Source organism: Mytilus californianus, unplaced genomic scaffold (assembly GCF_021869535.1).
Source record: "Mytilus californianus isolate M0D057914Y unplaced genomic scaffold, xbMytCali1.0.p SCAF_2, whole genome shotgun sequence".
Lineage (NCBI taxonomy): Eukaryota > Metazoa > Mollusca > Bivalvia > Mytilida > Mytilidae > Mytilus > Mytilus californianus.
In genome coordinates, this window is record NW_026262668.1 from 79,889,968 (window position 1) to 79,915,975 (window position 26,008).

A 26,008-nucleotide genomic window follows, 5' to 3' on the forward strand; every position below is an offset into this window, starting at 1 on the left:
AATGTAAAAAATATACTGATAAGTGGCATTCGATTATGTCCTGACCTGGGAAGGGAAGACGGGTTTGTTGCTACAAGATCTACAAGCGAAACATGTCCGTGATAATCTTATAAAATGGAAGCAGACACCTAGGGGTCAAGTAATAACCATTAGCCAACAACTATAACAACAACACCATGGCCGTAGGAAAAAATATGCCCACAACAACAGTCCACAGAACACCAATGAAAAAAAAAACGTTTAACTTTAAGCAACACAATTCGTATCAAGAACTCGGGCTTGTCATGTGCTGCTGAAAGTTAAGTAGTTTCAACTCTACAAGTGGCACCAAGCATCTTGTTCATGGTAAAATTTTCGACCAACAAAACAGTAGAGAGGATATAGAGAGAGATCAAATTGTACAACGTGTATTCCAAAATAGAGTGACGATGATTCCAACCATTGTACTACTTTACCTTGTACACATGTCTTCATTATTAACTTAAAGACAGGTTTATTAAACAAGTCAAACTTGATTTAAGAACAGACATAAACCATTGTAACCCTGATTTCCCATGCATGTAACCATTGTAACCCTCATTCCCCATGCATGTAACCATTGGAACCAGAAATCATAACGCATGTCGCCATTGTAACCACGATTGAAGTTGAACTAGGGCTGCCAAGTCTCACGCACTCATGCATTTTCATGCTTATTTGGCGGCATTTTCCTTTGATCTATTGTTTTTTCTCTTTGATCTTTACGATTTTGGACAAATCTCACGCATTTGCATTATTAAAAGTTGGCAGAACTGCGATTCCCCATGCATATCTATAACCATTGTAACCAGTATTCCCCTCACATGTAACCATGCATTGTAAGCTGGATTTCCAATGCATGTAACCAGTTTTATAGTTTGTTCTAACTTTTAAAATATCTTAATATCAGAAAGTTTGGAAATGAACACAGGTGCACGAATGTAACAATGTAACCATTTGGTCAATGGAGGTTGCAATACAAGATAACTTAATTCCGGTGCCAATTTTATGCCATATCTAACAAGTTTGCTCCTTGTCTCGTCGACCTGTGCCTTAATTCATATTTGGCAGATTTTATAGTTCATCCATTTCATCAACGTATACATTAACAAACAGAAATGATCTAAACTTGACTCAAATATCACCGAATCTGTAGAAATATCGTGGCTTTTTGAGAGATTATGATTATGTCAGTAATTTTTGTTTGACCTGGAACTGTTTTAATTCAAATACCGATAATTTAAATTTTAAAAAGTATAGTTTTAAGGAGAATGTCACGCTTACTGTGCGTTAAAAAATCAATCTTTAGGGGGCTTCGTTGAGTGGAACTGTCGAAGTGCAAAATTTCTGTCTCGATCCAACATATGTCACAATGGGAATCCAAAACTTTTCACCTTGATTCCGGTCGATCCATTTTTCAGAACCTAGGCTACTTACTGGATTTGACAAATACACCCAGAGGGTTAACTTATATATGGAATATTGGCCATTTCCAGACTTTTCCCTTGCGGCAGTATAACCCATGCTTAAAAGAATCGTGTCGTACATGTCCCCCTTTTCCAGTTGCAGTCGACATTAATCCTCGTCGGCCCACTCTGTACATACTGTCTAAAGGATTATAACTTATCTTCTCGTCCTGAAGAGACATGCATATTCATCACTGTGAACAAACAGCAATCAATCGAACATGTATGAAATTCGACTTTGCATCGGTAAATGCTGAAAACTGTATTGCAACGTCAGTTTCGGCCCTGAACTCTCCACTCCCATGCCGCATCAGGGTCTTTGAATCTAACTCAACTCACGGTCAAGCTTCAAACAGTTTGCCGCAATAGAATTAAGGGTCAACTTGGCTACGCCACTGTACAGACAAACAATTCATTATTACGTCTATATATTTTTAGACGGATAACTTCAACAATACCAATAAGAAGAACTACTTTGGTATAAGAAGAAGAATATTTGATTCCAATTAAGGACCCCGAAGGGCATAAATATTTGACATGACAATAACATTATAATTTGAGTTTGACTGTCCCTCTGATATCTTTCGTCCCTCTTTTGAGAATAACACAAATAACATTCAATAAAATCAAGTGATATATATATATATTTTCTTAAGTAAATATTTAAGCAGCTTAATTTAAGCTTTTAAAATATACAATGCAAATGTGGTTGATATAAGGTTTATTATTATATATTGAGAAAAAATAATAATACATAGTTAAATAAAAGATATATATGTAGTTGTCTAGCCCAGAAGATTCAGTGTGTTTGCAGTGTTTCCCGTGTCAGCAGCAAGTAAGATAGCAGTGTGGTATCCAAAATGCAACTTACACCAGAGGATGATACCTTAATGACTGACTGGTATGCTAAATATATATGTGGAAAATGTCTTTATCCTACATGTATAAAAAGCATAAAAGGTAGCAACATAGGTAACTTGAATGAAGTTGACACCAGTTGCATGATGATGACATTAGGATATAAGAACATTTTAATTTATAGAAAAAAGACTTGTCTGTTCAATACTAGTATGTTTATAAACAACACCTTTTCAGGGAAATCCTGAAACCCTGGAATATAGTATCAACTGGCAGATATATATGAGGGTAGGAATGCCCTTTACCGTCAGGCGTCAAACGGTCATTTTCGGTTACCGTTAGCCTCAAATTGGTTAAAATTTTACCATGATTCGTTAAAATATCCTTATCGTGATTCGTCAGAGGTCTCAAATAATTATCGTTACCATTATTTTTGGAAAAAGATTAACGTGATTCGTCAAAATCAGTCGACTTTTTTATCGTTTTAAAGAAAGTGTACATTTTATCGTCATGCACCAAAAAATACCGTTAACGTCATTTGGCAAGATATATATATTCCATATGCTGTTGCTACTATGATTTTGCTGTTTAAAAAATGGAGTCTAACAGCAGAGAACTGAAATAATTCCTTTTGTCATAAAGTTTAGTTTATTACGACCATCGCTGCCAATCTTTAGATTCAAGTCAAGATATGAAGCAAACATAGCTGTAACTGCGGTATCTTTTTCTTGCAATAGCATTGGGATAGATGCGATCAACTTAAAATAATTATTCAGTTTATTGAGGACATTAGCTGTGCAGAGTTTTAGCTGTAAATATATTTCAAGGAAAAAACTAGTGTCTTTTTATTCTTCCGAGAAGCTCTTCTATTAAATGTGACAAGTACGAATAAAGGAACAAGAAGACAAAAAGCCGGGAGCGCAGTTGCCCCCCCCCCCCCCCCCCCAACAACAACAACAACAACAACAACTAGGAAACATAATTTAAAAAAGCTTATGCGTCACTGGCCTATCAACACAGTGGGAAATCTAGTGAAAAAGAACAAAAGAAAATTACCTCTTATTAGAGTCGAGAAAATCAATACTAAAACAATGCCGATGACGACACTGATCAAAAGTTATTTCTAAATAACAATTGTACATTTTAAAGAAATTATTTGGTAAACTGTGTTATTAGAAATATACATGCAAATACACGATGTTTTATGTTCAGTATTTATCGAGATAATGGCATTAGTAGCTTCTGAAACTGAAATATAAAAAATGCCAATCTTTGCTGCATATTGATAAAAAAAATTGGAAAAAATCATATAAAATCTAAAGATCTTTCAGGTCACCAATTTTTGGAGTGTTCCACAAAGTCCTTAGCATGATACAATTTCCCAAAATATACTTATTTTTCACATTCTAAGTTTTTGAGTACACCGTTCTGCTCTTGTCACATGAAAATTCAATATAGAAATATTGTCTTTTCATGAATATAACAATATAAAAGTCTGTCTGTGCAGGTTAAAAAATTAAAGATAAAAATTCTTATAAATTAGGCTTCTTTTTACTATTTTTTATACAATTTTAAGAAAAGGTCGTCTCGATTTTTGTAAATGTATTTGCGGTCTTCTCGATCTATTCACATTAAATGTTTACATCGGGATAAGGTCCGTTTGAATTTGCTTAGTAACTTAATTTCAAAAGTGCCAATCTTTGCTGCATATCAATCGATTCCTTAGGAATTTTTTTCCTGACTTTATCTGATCAAGCTGCATATATATACGGATAATTAGCATATTCCAGAGAGGTATACAGCCAGTAAAAAAATTAATTGAATTTAGTACCCCGGAAATTTATTCGCATAGCAACATTTTAATCCAATTTTACACAAAGCTCCTTTGGTCTACTGTACTTGTCGTTTTTGTCGAGCCTGCGACTTTTGACGCTGAAAGCTCGATATAGGGATAGTGATCCGGCGGCGGCGGCGGCGTTATATAACTTCTTAAAAGTTTAATATTTCAGAGGGTAGAAGACCTGGATGTTTCATACTTTGTGTATAGATGCCTTATGATGTGAAGTTTCCATCTGTCATATGTCCATTGTATTTGACCTCATTTTCATGGTTCAGTGACTACTTGAAAAAAAAGTTCAGATTTTTTGTAATGTTAATTTCTCTATTATTATGAGTAATAGGATAACTATATTTGGTATGTGCGTACCTTGCAAGGTCCTCATGCCTGTCAGGCAGTTTTCACTTGACCTCGACCTCATTTCATGGATCAGTGAACAAGGTTAAGTTTTCGTGGTCAAGTCCATATCTCAAATACTACAAGCAATAGGTCTTCTATATTTGGTGTATGTAATGATTGTAAGGTGTACATGTCCAACTGGCAGGTCACATCTGACCTTGACCTCATTTTCATGGTTCAGTGGTAATAGTTTAGTTTTTGTGTTTTGGTCTGTTTTTCTAATACTGTATGCAATAGGTAAACTATATTTGGTGTATGGAAATATTTTACGATGTACATGTCAGTCTGGCAGGTTTTATTTGACCTTGACCTCATTTTCACGTTTCATTGCTCAATGTTAAGTTTTTGTGTTTTGGTCTGTTTTCCTAATACTGTATCAAAAGGTCAACTGGTGTATGAAAATATTTTACGATGTAGATGTCAGTCTGGCAGGTTTTATTTGAACTTGGCCTCATTTTCATGGTTCATTGCTTATGTTTAGATTTTGTGTTTTGGTCTGTTTTTCTTAAACTTTAAGCAATAGGTCAACTATATTTGGTGTATGGAATGATTGTAAGGTGTATATGTCTGTCTGGTATGTATCATCTGACCTTCACCTCATTTTCATGGTTAATTGGCCAATGTTCAGTTTTCCTGGTTAACTTTATTTCTTAGATACTATAAACAAGTCAATAGGTCAACTATATTTGATGCATGGAATGATTTTAAGGTGTACACGTCTGTCTGGCAGGGTTCATCTGACCTTGACTTCATTTTCATGGTTCATTGGTCAATATAGAATTTCCATGGTTTGGTCTGTTTCTTTTATATAAACAATAGGTCATCTATATTCTGTGTATGGAATGATTGTAATAAAGGTGTACGTGTATTTCCGGCTTGGTTTATCTGACCTTGACCTCATTTTCTTGGATCATAAATGTTAATGTGATACTTGTAGTAAAATTTTATATGTAGGACTATCAACATAAAATCAATTGTCAGTATAGTAGGCGAGACATTTCAGCGTGTGCATTCTTGTCTATTTAAGGAGGGAAATGATAACATTAGATGAAAGTTTTGTTTTTATTTCAACTTATTTCTATTTTTACTATTTACCAGAACATTTTCCCGTGAATTTATAATTGATAGTGTCCTTGCTAAAATGGGACAAACATTGAAAAGATCTAGTTTTTAGTGTTTACAGGGGAAGTAATATTTGGCACTAGATTTCCCACTGAACACAGAGGTTGTGAGTTCGAGTCCTGCACGTGGCAGGTGCGTTGACTCCAATCTTAATTGACTAGGATTGTCAGTTTTCATAACAAAGGGCCGCGTGCTTCATAAAAATGACCGACCAACGTAGATTTAATTAGTATCTTACATTTGTATAGTACAATACAAATACTTCGTTCAGCTTAGGGTATGCTTGAAGACTTCAGTGTTTAAAATTAGTAGATTTCGGGAATCGTATCCTGCCGCTAGAACTTAATAGAACAGCTCCGTGTACTATGCAGTGTTCTCCTGGCTCTTTTTTTTATGTTTTCTTCGATGGTACTTACAGTTGTATCTTTACTATCTCTTTGAATTCCAATGTGAGATATTTATTTACGACAGGCATTTGTTTATTCCTCATGAACCATTTTTCTTCCACATATTTAACTTTTTTATTTGTTTTGACTGGTAGACCAACGAATTTTTCTGGCTGTAGTAAGTGACCTTCACGTTGACTGTAGTCGAAAGCTATGTTGATCAAGATTTGTAGATCAAGAGGGTTGTTTCCTAATAGAGCTATATCGTCTGCACAGGTGGGGCACAGCAGCTAATCGGTCCAATTTTCCCACCAATATTGGACTCAAGAGTTGACTGACGTAGACCTTGTACAAGTCAGCACTCAGAGTTCCACCTTGTCCGTCACACCTGGCTCAATATCAAATTATCCAGAAATTTGGCCTTTCCATTTTATTTTAGTAGTGGCTTTCTTTTAAAGGTTGTCGATTAGCAGTATACATTATTCCATATGATATAATTGTCTGATTAAATTTGAGTGTCGCACCACATCAAAGGCTGATTTTGCATCTAGCATTCCAAATATAGTGTAGGTGTTTTGAGATCTTTGTTTTCTCTTTCATTTCCTCTATAATGAGGGAAGCCTCGTTGCAAAGGATTTTGTTTAAAGATTATATCTGGATTGATTCTAAATTTAATGATGGTTTCTACCAGTTTTGAAATAGTTGGTGTAATAGTGATGCATCTGTAGTTTTTTTAATTCACAATATCACCTTTGTTCTTAAATATTGGCGAAAGAATGCCAGTCTTCAAGGAGTTTGTTATATAACAGTGTTTGAAAGATGCATTTATGATATTAAGCAGCATGTGTTCCAGTTTTTCCCCTCCATATTTTGAACATTCTTTTGTTATCCCAAAAATATCAGCTGATTTATTTCTATTTAGGTTTTGCATTGCTTTTTCAAATTCTTCAGTAGAGACAACTTCATGGTCATATGCTTCTTGACATATCGCAATGATTTTGGGATATTCAGAGTCAATTAAACAAAAATATTCCTGATCAAAGTTTGTGGGTTCTGATTGTTTAGCTAGGTTAGCGAAATGTGACTTCAGGCAATCTTAAATGTTTTACTCGCCTTTATAACAGGTATTGCCTATTTGTAGCTCGTCGATAAATCTGTTTTATTTTCCTCTTTGCTTCTTAATTAGCTGATAGTAAAGTTTGCTATCCATAGTTCTTGCCTCAAAGTTAAGTTTTTTTTTAATTAGATATAGGAAGGTGTGGTATGAGTGCCAATGAGACAACTCTCCATCCAAGTAAGAGGGTGGTAAAGGGGGACATGAACACGGAAACACGCGAAATAAAAATCGAAAAAACGTTGCACGGAAAATAAAAATCGGGAAAAACGAAACACGAGAAATTAAATCGTAAATATTAAAGGAAAACGTACTAGAAGTTATTACTCAGCCGTTCTTGGAGATCATGCATGCAGTCATTATTAATGGACATAAAGACCCTGTGGTCACATTTAAGCGTCCGCTATTTGCATCTGATTTATAAAAAAAAATATTATGCATAGTAATTTGATGGACTTTATTATATACCATACATTGATATAGAATTGTAAATATCCGAGGTGACTTTGAATTAGTCCCGGTTTACTTTTTAATCAAACGCGGGACAAGCACGAGAAATTTAGAGTACCGACACGGAACACGGAAAATAAATAAGGGGAAACACGAAGCACGCACATCGAACCAAACACGAGAAAACGAGAAAAAAACCCCGTCAAAACACGAAAACACGTGAAATAAAAAAGCCGAAAACGTTGCACGAAAATAACCCTTTACCACCCTCAAGTAACAATTTATAAAAGTAAACCATTATAGGTCAAGGTACGGCCTTCAACACGGAGCATTGGCTCACGCCGAACAGCAAGCTATAAAGGGCCCCAAAAATTACTAGGGTAAACCCATTCAAACGGGAAAACCAACGGTCTAATCTATATAAAAACGGGAAACGAGAAACATGTATGAACTACATAAACAGACGACAACTACTGTACATCAGATTCCTGACTTAGGACAGGTGCAAACATTTGCAGCGGATTAAACGTTTTAATGGTACCAAACCTTCTCCCTTTTCTGAAACAATAGTATAACATCACAACATAGAAAGACACACTATAAAATATCAATTGGAAGGCTTAAGTCAATCAAAAAACGTAAATTAACACACGATGAACGAATAAATTTGATCTGTGATACCTGAATGCAAATACATAGTTAATAAAAATTATAAGGGATAAATAATTAAATAATTAAGGTCAAAAGTAAATAAACAGGTTTAAACAAAGTTGAAGTATGATACCACTGTGAAATGTCAAACAATACTTAGAAAATCTCCACTTTTGAAAAAACCTGCGTCATATTGTCTGTTAAATCAATAGCCTAAATATTTTATTTGAAAAATGTGGTACAGTACGAATTATAATTTAATAGGATCAGTAATTCCCCGTGGTATTTCAATGTTTCTAATCTTTCGTTCAAAAATCTGTTTCTGTTTTTCACCCAGGAAAAGTCGTACCAGATCACACTTCCATGTTTTAGACTTTCCCTTTAATTTCAAGAACGATAACTCTATGAAACCGGAACTTACGCAAAAATAACAACAAAACACGTCAAAAACATGACATTATGCATCATCTTCTAATCAATATGTAATATATTTTCGAATCTCTGTTACATTGACCATGGATCGCCCGAATCAACAGCAACAACAAGGAGACCAAGTCGCCTGGTGGTTTAAAATTCTTGCAAGAGCTGTTGGAACGATTGGAGGCCTTGGTAAAAATTATTGTTACCGGTTTTTGTATATCTGTAGTCAGTCGCGGACCCGTAGCTTTTATAATATTGTCCTCATTTTTAAACAGAAAAATATTCTAAGTCACTAAGACCATAAGAGTTACGGTTCCTCGGCTAATTTGGAGTTTGAGAAGATATATCTCAATCTAGTTAATTCACAGGAGCCCCTGTGCCGGCTGTGGTTAATTGGTCTAAAAAATGAATTTTCTCCATTTGTAATTTGTTTTTTGAAAGTTTGATATACTTTAACTCTGGAACCTTTGTTCTTGGGTCCTTATGATATTATTTGACAATTTGCGGACTTTGGACTATCAAAAAACATAATATGGACCATTAGAGGTACGGTTCCGCAACTAGATACATTTGTTCACTCAAGACAAGATTAAGCAGTTTCCACGATTTCACGATGGGCGTCAATTTCTTTTCACTGACATCAATGATGGACATCATTTAACCATCATCACATGTTGCCTCAGTGATTTCCTCATTGATCCACAATGTCAACAATGACCTGCAATATTAAAACAGTATTTTTCCTTTTACATATACACTCCTCCCTTTTTAGCTCACCTTTCCAAAGGAAATGTGAGCTTTTGCCATCACTTGGCGTCCATCATTGTCTGTCGGTGTACGTCGTCTGTCGTCGTCCATCGGGTGTAAACTATTTCAAACATCTTCTCCTCTGAAAATACTGAACCAATTCCAACCAAACTTAAGCTGAATGATCCTTAGGGTATCTAGAATGAAATTTGTGTTTTGTTTTCTGTTTCTTCAAAAAAGATGGCCGCCATGGCTAAAAAATGAACATAGGGGTAAAATACAGTTTTTGGCTTATATCTCAAAAACTAAAGCATTTAGAGAAAATCTGACATTGCGTAAAAATGTTCATTAGGTCAAGTTCTATCAGCCCTGAAATTTTCAGATGAATCTAACAACCCACTAAATTGGTATTTTAAGGAAATTTTGCAGTTTTTGGTTATTATCTTGAATATTATTATAGAAAAGATAAACTGTAAACAGCAAAAATGTTCAGCAAAGTAAGATCTACAAATAAGTTTATATGACCAAAATGGCATTTTTAAGCCACTCATTAATATGTATTGAAAAGCAAAATTAATCATTGATGAAAGATTTAAGCAAAAAATTACAGGTGAGCAATTCAGGCTCTTGAGAGCCTCTTGTTTTGTTCTGAATTGTTTATTTGCTGATATTCTAGTCCACTTACATGTAGTCATATCTGCTAAGAAAGGATATGAGTAGTCATATTTTTAAAAACATTTTGAAGAATAAATGTCCCAATGATTTGTAAATGAATGTCCTTTTATAATTCGTGAAAAAAAGATAAACAATTATTGTAAATTCCCCCATGTTTCTCTTCTGTATCTCATTTATATAATTATTGGCTCACCTGTCCTAAACTTGTCTTTTGCAATCACATGGTAAGTCCTAAACTTTTTCAGAGATCTTCTTCTCTTCTGGACTAATTTCAACCAGGAAACAAGATGTTTTGGTGGTGGAACTAGTTCCACGTTATTCGTTTCTCCTGGTATACCAGTTCAACCATACAATAAAAGAAGTTTCAGCCATAGTTTTATATTTTATTAAAATTGATAGAAATTACGTTTGAAATTTGTCCATGCCAAATGTTGCATGTACATATGTACTTTCAATAACATTTTTAACTTCAGTCTTCGATAATTTGATTAAAGTGACATTTTTAAAGAATCAGCAGTAAATCAGAACAGTAAATACAACATGAAACCACTATCTAAGAATTGCTAATCTAATCTGATGTTGCGTTACATAATAAAAACAAGCATTCTTACTGTGTTATGCAATAAGGGATAAGTAAAGAAAAAATCTTAAGTATTTTGTAATAAGGGAAAACAGAGGTATACATGTACACATTATCTATCTTTAGAGTAGCAAATCATCTTTTGAAGCTGGTTTTGTAATGCACTAGAGCAATCATTTCTTTTGATATTCAATACCTTAACTTATATTTACTAAAAGAGATTTTGATATCAATATGTGAATTTCATCTACACAGCTTGAATGATTATAATAATATGGTAAAGATTGGTAACCGAAGAAAGATGTCGCATTTAAATAAAAAAGAACATGGTTGAAGTAAAAAGTATGATGATATCATAATAAACAAAAACTGTAGATGAATTACAGTGCACTAGCTATATATATATAGCTGTATATAGGCATTAACATGGCTCTTTATTATTGTACATTAAGGTAGTACACTGCTAAGCATACTACATTCAAATGACAACTTATTTTTTATTTCAGTTGCTATGGCCACAGGAGTAGTTGTTTGTGTCAGTTTTTCAGCAATATGCATATTAGGTGGAGTTCTCCAGATGTAAGTTCATAATAGTATATAATGTTACACTGATTTACTCAACTGGTCTCTTTTATACATGTATGAAAAAAAATCATTGTTCAGCAACTGCTTGAAAAAAATATATAGTTTTTTTGTCATGTGAAATATTCACTTATTTGTTATTACATGTATTGTGAGTAATTGGATAAATATATTTGGTATATGGGATCTGCATGTCTGTCTGACAGGGTTCACCTGACTTAGGACCTTGAACTCATTTACAAAGATCATTGATAATGTTAGTTTATGTGATACTTGTATTAAAACCTTCATGTAAGAGACTCAACTTAAATCCAATTATAAGAAAAGCAGGCGAGACAATTAAGCCAACAGTGTCAACAGTGGTTAAGTTTTCTGCATAAGTTAGTTTGATAGGAACTACTTGTGATAGATCAATGATATTTTCTATAAAGTTGCATTTCTTTCAGTACATATCAGTTTGATTACTTATTCGAGGAAAACAAATTGGCAAAACACTTTTTCAGTTTGCAGAATGAATTCCTTTTTCAAGTATAAAAATTATTAAATAAACAAAAGAAAGATTGTCAACAGTGTAAAGTAGGTGCAGTGTAATAAAGTTATTCTTACCGTAGGAGCTTAAGTCTGATGAAATTAATACTTCATGTCATTTTTTTCCACAAGGAAATTGGAAAATTAAATAGATTAATATCAGCCAATGAGGCATAAAAGTTTACTCTGATTTTATAATGTGATTAGTTCTAAGTGTGTAACATTTCTTGAGTAATATGTACATGAGATACAAACAAGTTGGTGAAGTGATTACATTCATACAACGTAATACTTTTTTTGTCTATTCCAGATTTATAGGATTTGTAGCAGTAGTTTTTGAAGCACCTTGTTGTTGTCAGTTCTTAGATTTTACCGATAAAATAGGAAAATTTTCCGAAAATAGACCATATTGGCAGAAAGCTGTTACTTATTGTATGTAAGTAAAACACAAAAGTTATTTTATGTACCTTTACTTAAATTTGTAAAACTTTTTTTTTAAGGTTGGAATAACTCAAGTTCAACTGGCCATATTATAACATAAGTTTTACAGGAGGTCTTCTGCATTCAAATGAGTGAACAAATAAATGTCCATCAGTCTGTCCATCAACACTTTATATGAAAGCTCGAATTTGCTTTAACCAATTCTATAATTTTAACACAATATAAAAATTGACATAAGAAAGCTCCCTTTCAATTTAAAAAAAAAATGGCTTTGTCATTCCAGATTAAAGAGACATTAACTGTTAGATTCAAGACAATTTTTCACATATTCCAGTATTCCTGGATTTATTTCCTCCAATTTTTACATAATTGTTGGGATTGATAGAAGGAAGCTCCCTTTAAAATCAATTTTTGTAATTTTACAGTTTGTTGTTCAAGAGTTACAGGACTTCAATTGTCAGGTTTAAGTAAATTTTTTACATATTGTACCATAACTTTTTTGCTTGGATTGATTTACTGGAAAATTGGTGGAATTGATGAACATAACGAACTGTTTTATTTAAAAAAATAGTTTGGATATTTCATTCCAGAGTTATGGGACTTTGACCGTCAGATGAATAAAAGACATGTTTTAAATATCATGCACTAGCTCTACTATCAATGACTATGCTAGGATCAAATTACTATAAACTGAACTGTTATTAAGATTGGTGAATGTAGATTCACTTTTGATTTTGAAATTTTCTGGTTTGTCATTCAAGAGTTATGGGACTTATAACAGTCATATTCAAATGTAATATTGATATGCCTGAGGGCATCCTCAGTCATGTTTTTCTATTTTAAATATCCTATTTTATTCATGCAATAATTTTAATATGCACAATAAGGGCGTATCATATGCTCTTAGCGCAGCTGTTTATTATTTTAGTACTACAATTCCAGCCAGGATATCTTAAATACTGATTAGAGGTTGATTTATCAACAATTTGTACATTCTCCCTTTGATCATACTGCCTGATGCTTTTTTTAATCAAGGACAGGACATGAAACTTGAAAATATATGGCAAAGATATCACCTAAAAATGCAGCAACGTCATGTTTTCGTGTCCATCAGCTTCTATATATCAATAAACTGCATGCAACCTCATTCATACAGCAAAGTTTTGTACCCATACAAAGATGTTTTTAATAACTTAATGTAAATTCATATTCTACCAAAAGAAACATTTTTTTAAAAGACAAATTGCCCATAAAAAGAATATTGGCATTTTAATTTTTGATAATGACCTTAGCAATTCAGAATCAGCTTGTCCTTGCTGGTTTGCTTGCTATTCTTGCTGATATAAAATCCTCATGATAAAACACTGATAAACACTACCATTTGTATGATTTGTTGAATTTGTCTCTAACTGATGTATAAATTTCATGTTATCGTATTGTATTTGTTGTACTATCCTCTCTACAGATTAGGATTGATACCAATTATAACATGCTTTGAAGCATCAACAGTATTTGGCAGTGGTTTAGTGTTTGCAGCAGGTGTAGTGTATGGTTTAATGGCAATTGGCAAAAAGTAAGTAATTCATAAATCTTTGAAAAATCTTATATGGTAAGCTAATTGAATATGAAGAAAAGTCAATGTCGTGCATGTCATTTAGAAAGAGTATCTAGGGGTGATCCGTAAAATTTTAATGTTACAGGAATTTCGAATTTCCTATAGGCTTGAAAGCAGAATTTTTCAAAACATGAAAATCAAGTTTTCACGAATATACACTTTTTACCTAAAACCACAAAAATTGGTATCCATGAAAACAAATGAACCGACAGTATGCTTTAGGCCTCCTTCGGTTCAATCAATGAAATAGACTTCCTAATTAAAACAAGTAGGGATGAAATTGGTTGAAAAACTTAATAATTATTGAAACTTCAAATTATGTTACATAGTATACCATTTTATGACCATTGTAGAAAGTAGATAATTTTATTTCATCAGGTTTTTTATGCCCCACCTAGGGGCATTATGTTTTTCGGTCTGTTAGTCCGTCCGTTCGTCTGTCCCGCTTCAGGTTAAAGTTTTTGGTTAAGGTAGTTTTTAATGAAGTTGAAGTCCAATCAACTTGAAACTTATTGCACATGTTCCCTATGATATGATCTTTCTTATTTTAATGCCAAATTAGAGTTTTGACCCCAATTTCACGGTCCACTGGACATAGAAAATGATAGTGCGAGTGGGGCATCCGTGTACTATGGACACATTCTTGTGTTTTGTCTGTGAATCTTTACAACACTCCTTTTTTTTTTGTATTCTTTTGTGTCCATGAACATGTATAAATAAAGTCTGTTCCTTCTGAAACCAAATTTTCTACACTGTTACTTTTTAGCTCACCTGGCCCAAAGGGCTAAGTGAGCTTTTGTCATCACTTGGCAACCGTCGTCCGTCGACCTCGTTGCTGTTAACTTTTTACATTTTGAACTTCTTCTAGAGAACCACTGAATGGAATGAAACCAAACATGGCATGAATGTTCTTTATGAGGTGCTGACCAAGTGTTGTTACTTTGAAGCCGATCCATCATCCAAGATGGCCGCCAGCGGGGGACTTAGTTTAACATAGGACCCTATGGGAAATACATAAATATGTCTTCTTTTAGAGAACCACTGAATGGAATGAAACCAAACATGGCATGAATATTCCTTATGAGGTGCTGACCAAGTGTTGTTACTTTGAAGCCGATCCATAATCCAAGATGGCCGCCTGAGGGGGACTTAGTTTAACATAGGACCCTTAGGGAAATATTTACAAATGTCTTCTTTTGGAGAACCATTGAAAGGAATGAAACCAAAAATGGCATGAATGTTCCTTATGAGGTGCTGACCAAGTGTTGTTACTTTGAAGCCAATCCATCATCCAAGATGGCCGCAAGTGGGGGACTTAGTTTAACATAGGACCCTATGGGAATAACATACAAATGTCTTCTTTTAAAGAACCACTGAATGGAATGAAACCAAACATGGCATGAAAATTCCTTTTGAGGTGCTGACCAAGTGTTGTTACTTTGAAGCTGATCAATCATCCAAGATGGCCACCAGCTGGGGACAGTGTTTAACATAGGACCCTATGGACAATACATACAAAGGTCTTCTTTTAGAGAACCACTGAATGGATTGAAACCAAACATGGCATGAATGTTCCTTATGAGGTGCTGACTAAGTGTTCTTACTTTGAAGCTGATCCTTCATCCACGATGGCCGCCAGCGGGGGGACTGCCTTTAACATAAGACCTTATTGGAAAATCATACAAATGCTTCTTCTAGAGGTGCACTGAATGGAATGAAACCAAACATGGCATAAATGTTTCTTATGAGGTGCTGATGAAGTGTTACTACTTTGTTGCTGATTTACTGTTCAAGATGGCCACCAGGATTTTTTATTAAATTACAGGGCCAATATTAAACCAAATTTGGCCTCACTCATTATTAGGGTATCTGTTATGATTTTAATCTATTTTAACATGATTTCCAAAACCAAAGTAGAATCAGGTGAGCGACACAGGCTCTTGAGAGCCTCTAGTTTGTTCTCACAGTAACTCAAATTAACTAAGTGCAAACTATGTTTACATATGCAAGTCAACCAGTTTTTTTTTTATTTTCAAAGATTTATTTCAATTGTATCAATGTTTAATAGTTTATCGATGTTTTTCATTTCTTAGTTTTGCCATTTTCTTTCAGAGCTGATCGAGAGACAATGTTATCTAAAGCAAAAGGCGATGATGTTGAACTTGGTGCAACACTTTTAGAAAATGAACAAAAAGTAGATTTACATGTGCCTGAAAGCCCTGGAAAATCATGATGGAACTTAAAAAATGTTACAGACACTGCCAGATAAAGGACAAAATTGAATATTTTTCACAGCCTAACCTGTTACAACAGTTTAGACATATATTCAAAAGTGTTGCATAATACATTTGAATTTTAAAAATGGACGATGGTCCTAGAAATCAATGCTGCAACATTTTGGTAATTTTGTCAAGTAAAATGAAGAAGTTTTGATCTTGATCAAAGTATTTTTTCAGCTTACCAGATATTCTTTACGTCCTGTTGTCAAATTTAAATGGGTAAAATCTTCAAATAAATTTCCAAAATATGGCATACTAGACCAGCTGAATGAATTTTTACAGATTTTGACAATCCTATCAAGCCAAATAGCAAGAGTCCTGATACAATTTTAAAGGGGCATTAGCAGTCAAATTCATGTTCACCGATTTGACTCAAATTCTCATATTCGACTTATAACATACTAAAACGTATATCCAAATTATAAAAAGTCTAAAATAAACAATTTACAATGCATGAACTCGATTGTATGTATCACAATTTCGTGTGTATTTTAGACTAGACACCATCTAATTAACCATCGAGGTGACATCTGAAGACTGCCGACAGTCATATAGCCCGATATAATCATAAACATGGATATAAATAGATAGCGAACCCTTGCAATTAAATTTGCCTAGGTCTGTTTGATTTCAAATTATAGGTTAAAAAACATGTTAATGGTTTTTACCTGTAAAAGAATGAGCTTTTGTAGATAGAATCAGTCAACCAAATGGTTTACCCTTGTTTTACTTCCAATGTTGACATTTTTTTCCTTTTAATAGCTGAACACGCCTAATTCATGCTTACCCATCTCTAGCTAAGGGGTTCAGTTGAAGTTCACATGATTACCAATTTAATGAGGTCGAATTATTCACTTGCAAGTGAATAATTTATTAGAGATGTTTCTTTGCTTATTTTGACAAAACTGAACTAAACTGGCTGCTATAAGCGAATTATTATTTCACTATTTCACTTTCAAAAATGATTGAACAAAAGAAAATCATATTTTATTTTTTTCTATATCTCGTAGCTAATGCCCCTTTAAGAATTTTCAGAATGATGTTACCTCCACATTATTGTTGAGAGATTTTACTCTCTGCACCTCAATTGGTGTACACAAATGTTTTATTGTTATAATGCTGGTTGTGTTTTCAGCATATGGGTATACAAGTATTTGGATAGGTGTCTTTATGCCTTATTAATTGTAATGTAGTTTATACTTGTTGGATATTTGTGTTTATTATCAATTATAGCTTTTATTGTACCGGTACATGAAAAAATTCCTGCTTGAACTTATAATGGAGACCTAATTCAAACTGCACTTTTTTTTTTTTACAAAATTAATGCTACTAGTTACATAAAAGATCAATTATTTTACAATAGAGAAAATATGTGTCACAACGAAAAGCATCTGATATCTGATAGTGCTCATGAATTTTGAGTGAAATCTGATTTATCACAGGAATACATGTACAATAAACATTTGTCCTATTTTAGAAATGTTAAACAACTTTACCTTTGTCATTTTGATACATAGTGAATTGTAATTGTTATGTATCAGTTTACTGAATATATACTAGTTTGTTCTTGTTATGTACTGGTGTATATATTTTTGCTGGCTGTAAAACTATGATGGAATGAAATGCTACTCTAGTTAATTCTTATAAGCCTATATGCATTTTCTCCAGAGTTGAAATGAACTTGTGTTTTAGTAGAGGACAATCTGACATACCGGTAGACAAATTTTACAAATATTTCACACTTGTTATTCCTGATTTATCTCACTAGACTATGCTGAGAATAAATCAAATTTGACAGACGTTTTGATTCAATTGGTTATTTCAACCAATATTTTTCTCCAATTTTCACACAATTTTTCAATATTAAGCTGGTGAAATAATTTTTAATCTTATTTCAAATCCATCAATTATATTTACATTGTGTAATGATAATACAAAAAAGTATTTATTGTAATGAGGTTTCATCCTCTAGTGTTCTTTGATGGCACTCATTACATGTGTGCAGAATTATGTTCCTTTATTTTGCCTTTCTTTGGGGTGATCATTTTACAAATAGCTCGCTTTGTTGCACCCACTTATCTTTGGGAGCTGGACATCAGTAGCCTTGAACATTTTCTTCCTATACATTGTCCTTCTTGTTGCTCTTTTCCATTACCAATGTATTTCATTTGTTAAACCTTTAATTATTTTACAGCTGAAAAAATAAAAATTAAAAAAGAATGGCTTTCAATGTTACAAATAAAATGACTAAAAGATGGATTTCTTTTGTAGAAAGATTCAATTGAAAACTATTAAATTTTCCCTTCAAACAAAAAAGGATTATTTTACATTGTTTTATCAGATACACAAATAAATATTTTAGCTGCAGTGATTTAAAAAAAGTTCCATTCGGAAGTTATTTTCTGTTTTGAATTTAAAAATGGTATCATGTAGTTTGATTTCATTGTTATGTTTTTCATATTCTAGAACAAATACATATATGTGACCAGCCATGAGATTTTCAGGCTTGTGGAGGTACTAGGGTCAAAATGAGTTTTTTGCATTTTTATGAAGTATACAAAGATTAAAAACACTCTGACAGGTTATTTTGCTACATTCTGCAAAATTACAGAATTATGGTCATTTTTGTGAGTTCCGTTTTTATCAAAATTTTCATTTTATTTGATTTTTCACATGTATGTTTATCTATTATAGAATTAATCAAAAAGTAATTGTTGCTTTAATAACTTAATACACTAAATTGACTTACCATTCTGAAACCATTTCATTCAGTGACTTATAGTCAAAAATATTTTGTTTACTTTCGTTTCAAAATTTAAAAATAATATAACCTAAGTGATTTCCCTTTATGAAAACCAACCGCTCAAAACGGTTTCAGGAAAGGAAATAAATTTACGCATCATAAAAGATTTATTTATAATTTTTCTGTACTTAAAAATAAAAATAATATCTATTAATGGTGATATAATTTAAACCATTTTGTTTAACCGAAAACATGTAAATGATGCAGGAGAAAGTGATTTACGCAATGAAATCTAAAAGACCAAATTGTGATAATTTTGAACGCGATTCCTAACAGATTTTAACCTAAATTATTAATTTTACGTAAAAATTCGACTTCTTTTGTAAATCCCAATAGAAAATTATAATTTCCTCAAGTGTAGTAAAATATTAAACATTATTTTATCGCATAATATAATTGGACATTCAATAACAGGTGCCCGGATTACGTTACATGACTTTACATCGACGTTTTCTCATTGGGATGTTTACCGCCATAAGCCTGGAAATGTCATGACAGGTTACATATATAAACTTCATCTAGAATTTAGAAAAAGGCAAAAAAGCAACTTAATTTTATTTTTGGATTTAATTTTATTTAAGTTTATTATACACCCTGTAGAAATCAGCCTGTCTGTCTGTGCTAACTTTTCAATCCTTTGTCTAATTTAAACCAAACTTTGTACTGTAAATAACATATCATGATGTTTAAACTTTGAACACTACAGATTCTTACTTCAGTTAATAGCATTTCTGGAATTATTTCATCTAAACTCAGAAAACATACTTTTCAGAGTGCACTTTGTCGACTCAACTTCTCCAACATGCTTGATCATATTTTCATGAAACTTTGTAAATTATAATATCTTAACATGAAGATGTGCACATAAGAAGGTCATTCTGATCCATTGACAAGTACTTTGAACATACAAATTTTGTATGCTATTAAGTATTCACATTTGTGATGTTACTCCTACCAGCCTAATCAGACGTTTATGAAATCTACCTTGTAAGAACCCAACATTAGCATGCTCTTAATATTAGGGCATTCTGGTTGGTTGACAAATTCCAGAGTTATTCCCTTTACATATAGAAATTGTTTGTACTATTCAACTGTAATGTTGTGCTGTATTGACTACTTGATCAAGCATTGGAAATATACCCAAGCTCTTGCATCAAATTGTATCACATGTTTAGAAGATTGTTGGGGGGAAATGTAAATAATGAACTTTCATTATTCAAAACTATTTGTTCAATTGTATTAGAAATATTCATGCATTGCATATGTATATTAGATTGTAATGAAATGAAATCTAGTCAATTACATCCATTACTGTTTATTTTTGTTATTTGGTCTAGGCCATTTAAACCTACGCATATGCTATACTAGTTTATTTACATGCCTCAGTTTGTAACAGCAAAACTATTAGTAATTATCATGATTATCAGATAAGATATTAATACTAATAATGTATATATACCTTTTTACAAATCATGCCTTATAATGATATTTTGGTTATAATGAAAATCAGTTTTCTTATGTTTGAACTATTGGTTTTTATAAAAGAAATTGTTATACTTATGCAGAATTTTGGTATGAGGTGGAAAGAACTGATAACCCTATTAATGGTATGTTGAGAAAATTTTGTTGAAATTTCAAAAAAATATTCAAGGAGTGGGATCTTTCAATATCTGACCAATAGATATCAGTTAAAAAAATAATTTGTGATTTCTATTCAAGCTATTGTGGTTTACAAGTGAATTTTAACTAACTGACTTATGTAATGAACCATATTAAAGGTTTTAGGAAAAAGGCAAACAGCTCTGTTTAAAATGTCTAGTTACCATTTGGAATGCATTATATGTGTTGTACACTAGTATGTGTATATGAGTATAAAATTATGTTGTGTCACTTCTTTTTAATTTTTTATTATACGACCGCAAAAATATTTTGCGGTCGTATATTGGTATGATGTTGGCGTCGTCCGAAGACACATTGGTTTTCGCACTCTAACTTTAGTTTAAGTGAATGGATCTCTATGAAATTTTACCATAAGGTTCAATACCACAAAAGGAAGGTTGGGATTGATTTTCGGGGTTATGGTACCAACAGTTAAGGAATTAGGTGCCAAAAAGGGACCAAAAATAAGCATTTTTGTAACTTCCAGACATTACTTGTGTGTTAGTGTATGAATCTCTCTGATATTGTACTTTAAGGTTCCATATCACAAAGGGAAGGCTGGGATTGAGTTTGGGGGTAATTGCCTCAAACATGTAGGAATTAGGGGCCAAAAAAGGGGCAAAAAACAAGCATTTTTCTAGTTTCATGACAATAACTTGTGTGTAAGTGTGTGGATCTTTCTGAAATTGTACTACAAGGTTCCATATCACAAAGGGAAAGCTGGAATTGAGTTTGGGGGTAATTGCCCAAAATGTTTAGGAATAAGGGGCCAAAAATAAGCATTTTTCTAGTTTCCAGACAATAACTTGTGTTCAAGTGTAAGGATCTCTCTGAAATTGTACTGCAAGGTACCATACCACAAAAGGAAGGCTTGGATTGATTTTAGGGGTAATTGCCACAAAATTTTAGGAATTAGGGACCAAAAAGGGCAAAAAAACAAGCATTTTTCTAGTTTCAGGACAATAACTTGTGTGTAACTGTATGGATCTTTATGAAATTGTACTACAAGGTTCCATATCACAAAGGGAAAGCTGGGTGTGAGTTTGGGGGTAATTGCCCTAAATGTTTAGGAATTTGGGGCCAAAAAGGGGCCAACAAACAAGCATTTTTCTAGTTTCCAGAAAATAACTTGTGTTCAAGTGTATGGATCTCTCTGAAATTGTACTGCAAGGTACCATACCACAAAGGGAAGGCTGGGATTGAGTTTTCGGGTGATGAATCATAAGGGGTTTCAAAAAATTGGGGGGGGGGGATTTTTTTTTCCTTCTTTTCCTTGTTTTTTTTTTTTAAATTTTCCATTTTAAATTGGTTATTTCTGATTTATATATAAAAGCAAATAATAATGATATGGTTTGAATTGGTAAATTAAAAATTTTCAAGTTCTTAGACCACATTCATTCTGTGTCAGAAACCTATGCTGTGTCAAATATTTAATCACAATCCAAATTCAGTGCTGTATCAAGCTTGAATGTTGTGTCCATACTTGCCCCAACTGTTCAGGGTTCGACCTCTGCGGTTGTATCAAGCTGCGCCCAGCGGAGCATTTTATCACACATATAAGGTTGTTAAGACCAGATTATTTCTATACATTATACATCTATGGGCATTTTTTTCAACATCACTTACTGTTTTAAATTTAAGTCAAAATGTCCTATAACCTTTCCATAATAATATTTGTGGAACTGCTTTGTGGTAAAAGGCTATATTAGATATGAATATTTGAGACTTTTGTTGTAAATTTATGTTTGCTATGACATTTTGCTGCTTTTCTTCATTAGTTGACATATGTATGCCTGAAAATCAAGATGACTCATAGAAGCTTTCAAGACATAGAAGTCATGATAGCTAAGAATAGATTTATATTGCCTATAATTGGGAGGAAAATACCAACAGTTTGTCACTGTTGTTTATCACAACATTTTATTGTTTTGTTTGTGTATTATTTATTGTATTATTTAAAATATGCATGTTGGGAATTGCCTGTTATGTATGAGTTGTAGACACAAATAAAGTTTAAAAGAATTTTTTTATTGATAACAATCTATTACAAGCATATTATTTATAAGGAAACCAAAAAATTTTGAATTTTACCATCAATCAAGTGCCATTACTCTGGAACTGTAAAAGTGAAAACTACGAAAATAGAACTTAACTGTCCAAAACATTCCTTTAAAATTTGAATTAATTTGAAAAAGAGGTTCTCCATTTGTTATATGGAAATCACAAAAACATTTCCAACACTCATGTACTGTACCTCTGGAACAGTAAAAGTGAAAACATAGAAAATAGATCTAAACCTGTATTATGTAGTTTAAAACATTCCATTAGAATTTCAAGTCATATCAAAAAGGGGTTCTCTATTTATCATCTGGAAACCACAAAATTCTGCATTTTTCCAACAATTATTGTAACTCTTGATTTGATTTTGATTTTTGGTGTTTTAACGCCACTTTTAGGCACCGCTTTTGGGCTATTTCGTTGCGGCCAGTTTTTACTGGTGAAGGAAGCCAGAGTGCTCGGAGAAAACCACCTACCTTCGATGGGAAAACTGACAATCCTAGTCAATTAAGATTGGAATCGAGTGTACCCGCACGAGCGGGGTTAGAACTCACAACCTCAGTGTTGACTGGCTAGTGATTACAGTAGTAACTACTTAGACCACTCGGCCACTGAGTCCCCTCTGTAACTCTGGAAAAATTAAAGTGGAAATGAGGAAAATCGAAACTTAATCTGTCAATAGTTGTCCAAAACATTCCATTAAAATTTAAATTCATTTCAAAAAGGGGTTCTCTATTTATCATCTAGAAACCACAAAATTTTGAATTTTTCTGACAGACAAGTATCAGAACTCTGGTTAAAAAAATAGAATTTAACCTGTCTTTAGTTGTCCAAAACATTCCATTAAAATTTCAATCCATTTCATAAAGGGGTTTTCCATTTATGATCTGGAAACCAAATTTAAAACAAAAAATTCTAACAATTTTTCAGAGTGCACTTTGTCGACTCAACTTCTCCAACATGCTTGATCACATTTTCATGAAACTTTGTAAATTATAATATCTTAACATGAAGATGTGCACATAAGAAGGTCATTCTGATCCATTGACAAGTACTTTGAACATACAAATTTTGTATGCTATTAAGTATTCACATTTGTGATGTTACTCCTACCAGCCTAATCAGACGTTTATGAAATCTACCTTGTAAGAACCCAACATTAGCATGCTCTTAATATTAGGGCATTCTGGTTGGTTGACAAATTCCAGAGTTATTCTCTTTACATATAGAAATTGTTTGTACTATTCAACTGTAATGTTGTGCTGTATTGACTACTTGACCAAGCATTGGAAATATACCCAAGCTCTTGCATCAAATTGTATCACATGTTTAGAAGATTGTTGGGGGGAAAAAGTTGAGCGGTAAAAGTGAAAATGACAAAAATCAAGAATAACCTCTTTTTAGTGGTCCAGAACATTCCATTAAAATAACAAGTAATTTCAAAAGAAGATCTCTATTTATCATCTGGAAACCAAAAGTGTGATCAATGGAAAGATGGACTGACAAACTTGAGGATTCCGATATACCCTTCACTCTGTCCAGTGGGGGTATAAACTAGAGGCTCTCAAGAGCCTGTGTCGCTCACCTGATTCTACTTTGGTTTTGGAAATCATGTAAAAATAGATTAAAATCATAACAGATACCCTAATAATGAGTGAGGCCAAATTTGGTTTAATATTGGTCCTGTAATTTAATAAAAAATCCTGGTGGCCATCTTGAACAGTAAATCGGCAACAAAGTAGCAACACTTAATCAGCACCTCATAAGAAACATTTATGCCATGTTTTGGTTTCATTCCATTCCGTGCACCTCTAGAAGAAGCATTTGTATGTATTTCCCATAGGGTCTTATGTTAAAGGAAGTCCCCCCATTGGCGGCCATCATGGATGAAGGATCAGCTTCAAAGTAACAAAACTTAGTCAGCACCTCATAAGGAACATTCATGCCATGTTTGGTTTCAATCCATTCAGTATGTGGTTCTCTAAAAGAAGACATTTGTATGTATTGTCCATAGGGTCCTTTGTTAAACATTGTCCCCATCTGGCAGCCATCATGGATGAAGGATCAGCTTCAAAGGTAACAACACTTGGTCAGCACCTCAAAAGGAACATGCATGCCATGTTTGGTTTCATTCCATTCAATGGTTCTCTAAAAGAAAACATTTGTACGTATTTCTCATAGGGTCCTATGTTAAACTAAGTCCTCCGCTGGCGGCCATCTTGGATTATTGATCGGCTTCACAGTAACAACACTTGGTCAGCACCTCATAAGGAACATTCGTGCCATGTTTGATTTCATTGCATTCAGTGGTTCTCTAAAAGAAGACATTTGTATGTATTTCCCATAGGGGCCCATGTTAAACTAAGTCCCCTGCAGGTGGCCATCTTGGATTATGGATCAGCTTCAATGTAACAACACTCGGTCAGCACCTCATAAGAAACATTCATGCCATGTTTGGTTTCATTCCATTCGTTGGTTCTCTAAAAGAAGACATTTGTATGTATTTCCCATAGGGCCCAATGTTAAACTAAGTCCCCTGCTGGCGGCCATCTTGGATTATGGATCAGCTTCATAGTAACAACACTCGGTCAGCAACTCATAAGGAACATTCATGCCATGTTTGGTTTCATTCCATTCAGTGGTTTTCTAAAAGAAGACATTTGTATGTATTTCCCATAGGGTCCCATGTTAAACTAAGTCCCCCGCTGGCGGCCATCTTGGATTATGGATTGGCTTCAAAGTAACAACACTCGGTCAGCACCTCATAAGGAACATTCATACCATGATTGGTTTCATTCCATTCAGTGGTTCTCTAAAAGAAGACATTTGTATGTATTTCCCATAGGGGCCCATGTTAAACTAAGTCCCCTGCAGGCGGCCATCTTGGATTATGGATCAGCTTCAAAGTAACAACACTCGGTCAGCACCTCATAAGGAACATTCATACCATGTTTGGTTTCATTCCATTCAGTGGTTCTCTAAAAGAAGACATTTGTATGTATTTCCCATAGGGTCCTATGTTAAACTAAGTCCCCCGCTGGTGGCCATCTTGGATTATGGATCGGCTTCAAAGTAACAACACTCGGTCAGCACCTCATAAGAAACATTCATGCCATGTTTGGTTTTATTCCATTCAGTGGTTCTCTAAAAGAAGACATTTGTATGTATTTCCCATAGGGTCCTATGTTAAACTAAGTCCCCCGCTGGCGGCCATCTTGGATGATGGATCCGCTACAAAGTAACAACACTTGGTCAGCACCTCATAAGGAACATTCATGCCATGTTTGGTTTCATTCCATTCAGTGGTTCTCTAGAAGAAG

The 26,008-nt window shown here is 33.5% G+C and overlaps 1 protein-coding gene across 2 annotated transcripts in view; it reads left to right on the forward strand.

Moving 5' to 3' along the window:
- Nucleotides 1-8,710: 8,710 nt before the first annotated feature.
- The window catches only part of LOC127728339 (calcium channel flower-like), a 172,782-nt gene continuing 155,484 nt past the window's right edge, over nt 8,711-26,008 (forward strand). The window contains exons 1-5 of one of the 2 annotated variants that reach the window (XR_007994074.1): nt 8,711-8,910; nt 11,230-11,302; nt 12,144-12,269; nt 13,740-13,847; nt 16,002-21,074. Coding sequence is in view for 1 of the 2 variants with exons in the window: in XM_052235690.1 (XP_052091650.1) it covers nt 8,817-8,910; nt 11,230-11,302; nt 12,144-12,269; nt 13,740-13,847; nt 16,002-16,122 (522 nt within the window). In the remaining variant the exon portion in view is untranslated. Of the gene's footprint in view, nt 8,911-11,229; nt 11,303-12,143; nt 12,270-13,739; nt 13,848-16,001; nt 22,653-26,008 lie in introns of those variants that run through there. The other variant, XM_052235690.1, reaches the window with a different exon arrangement.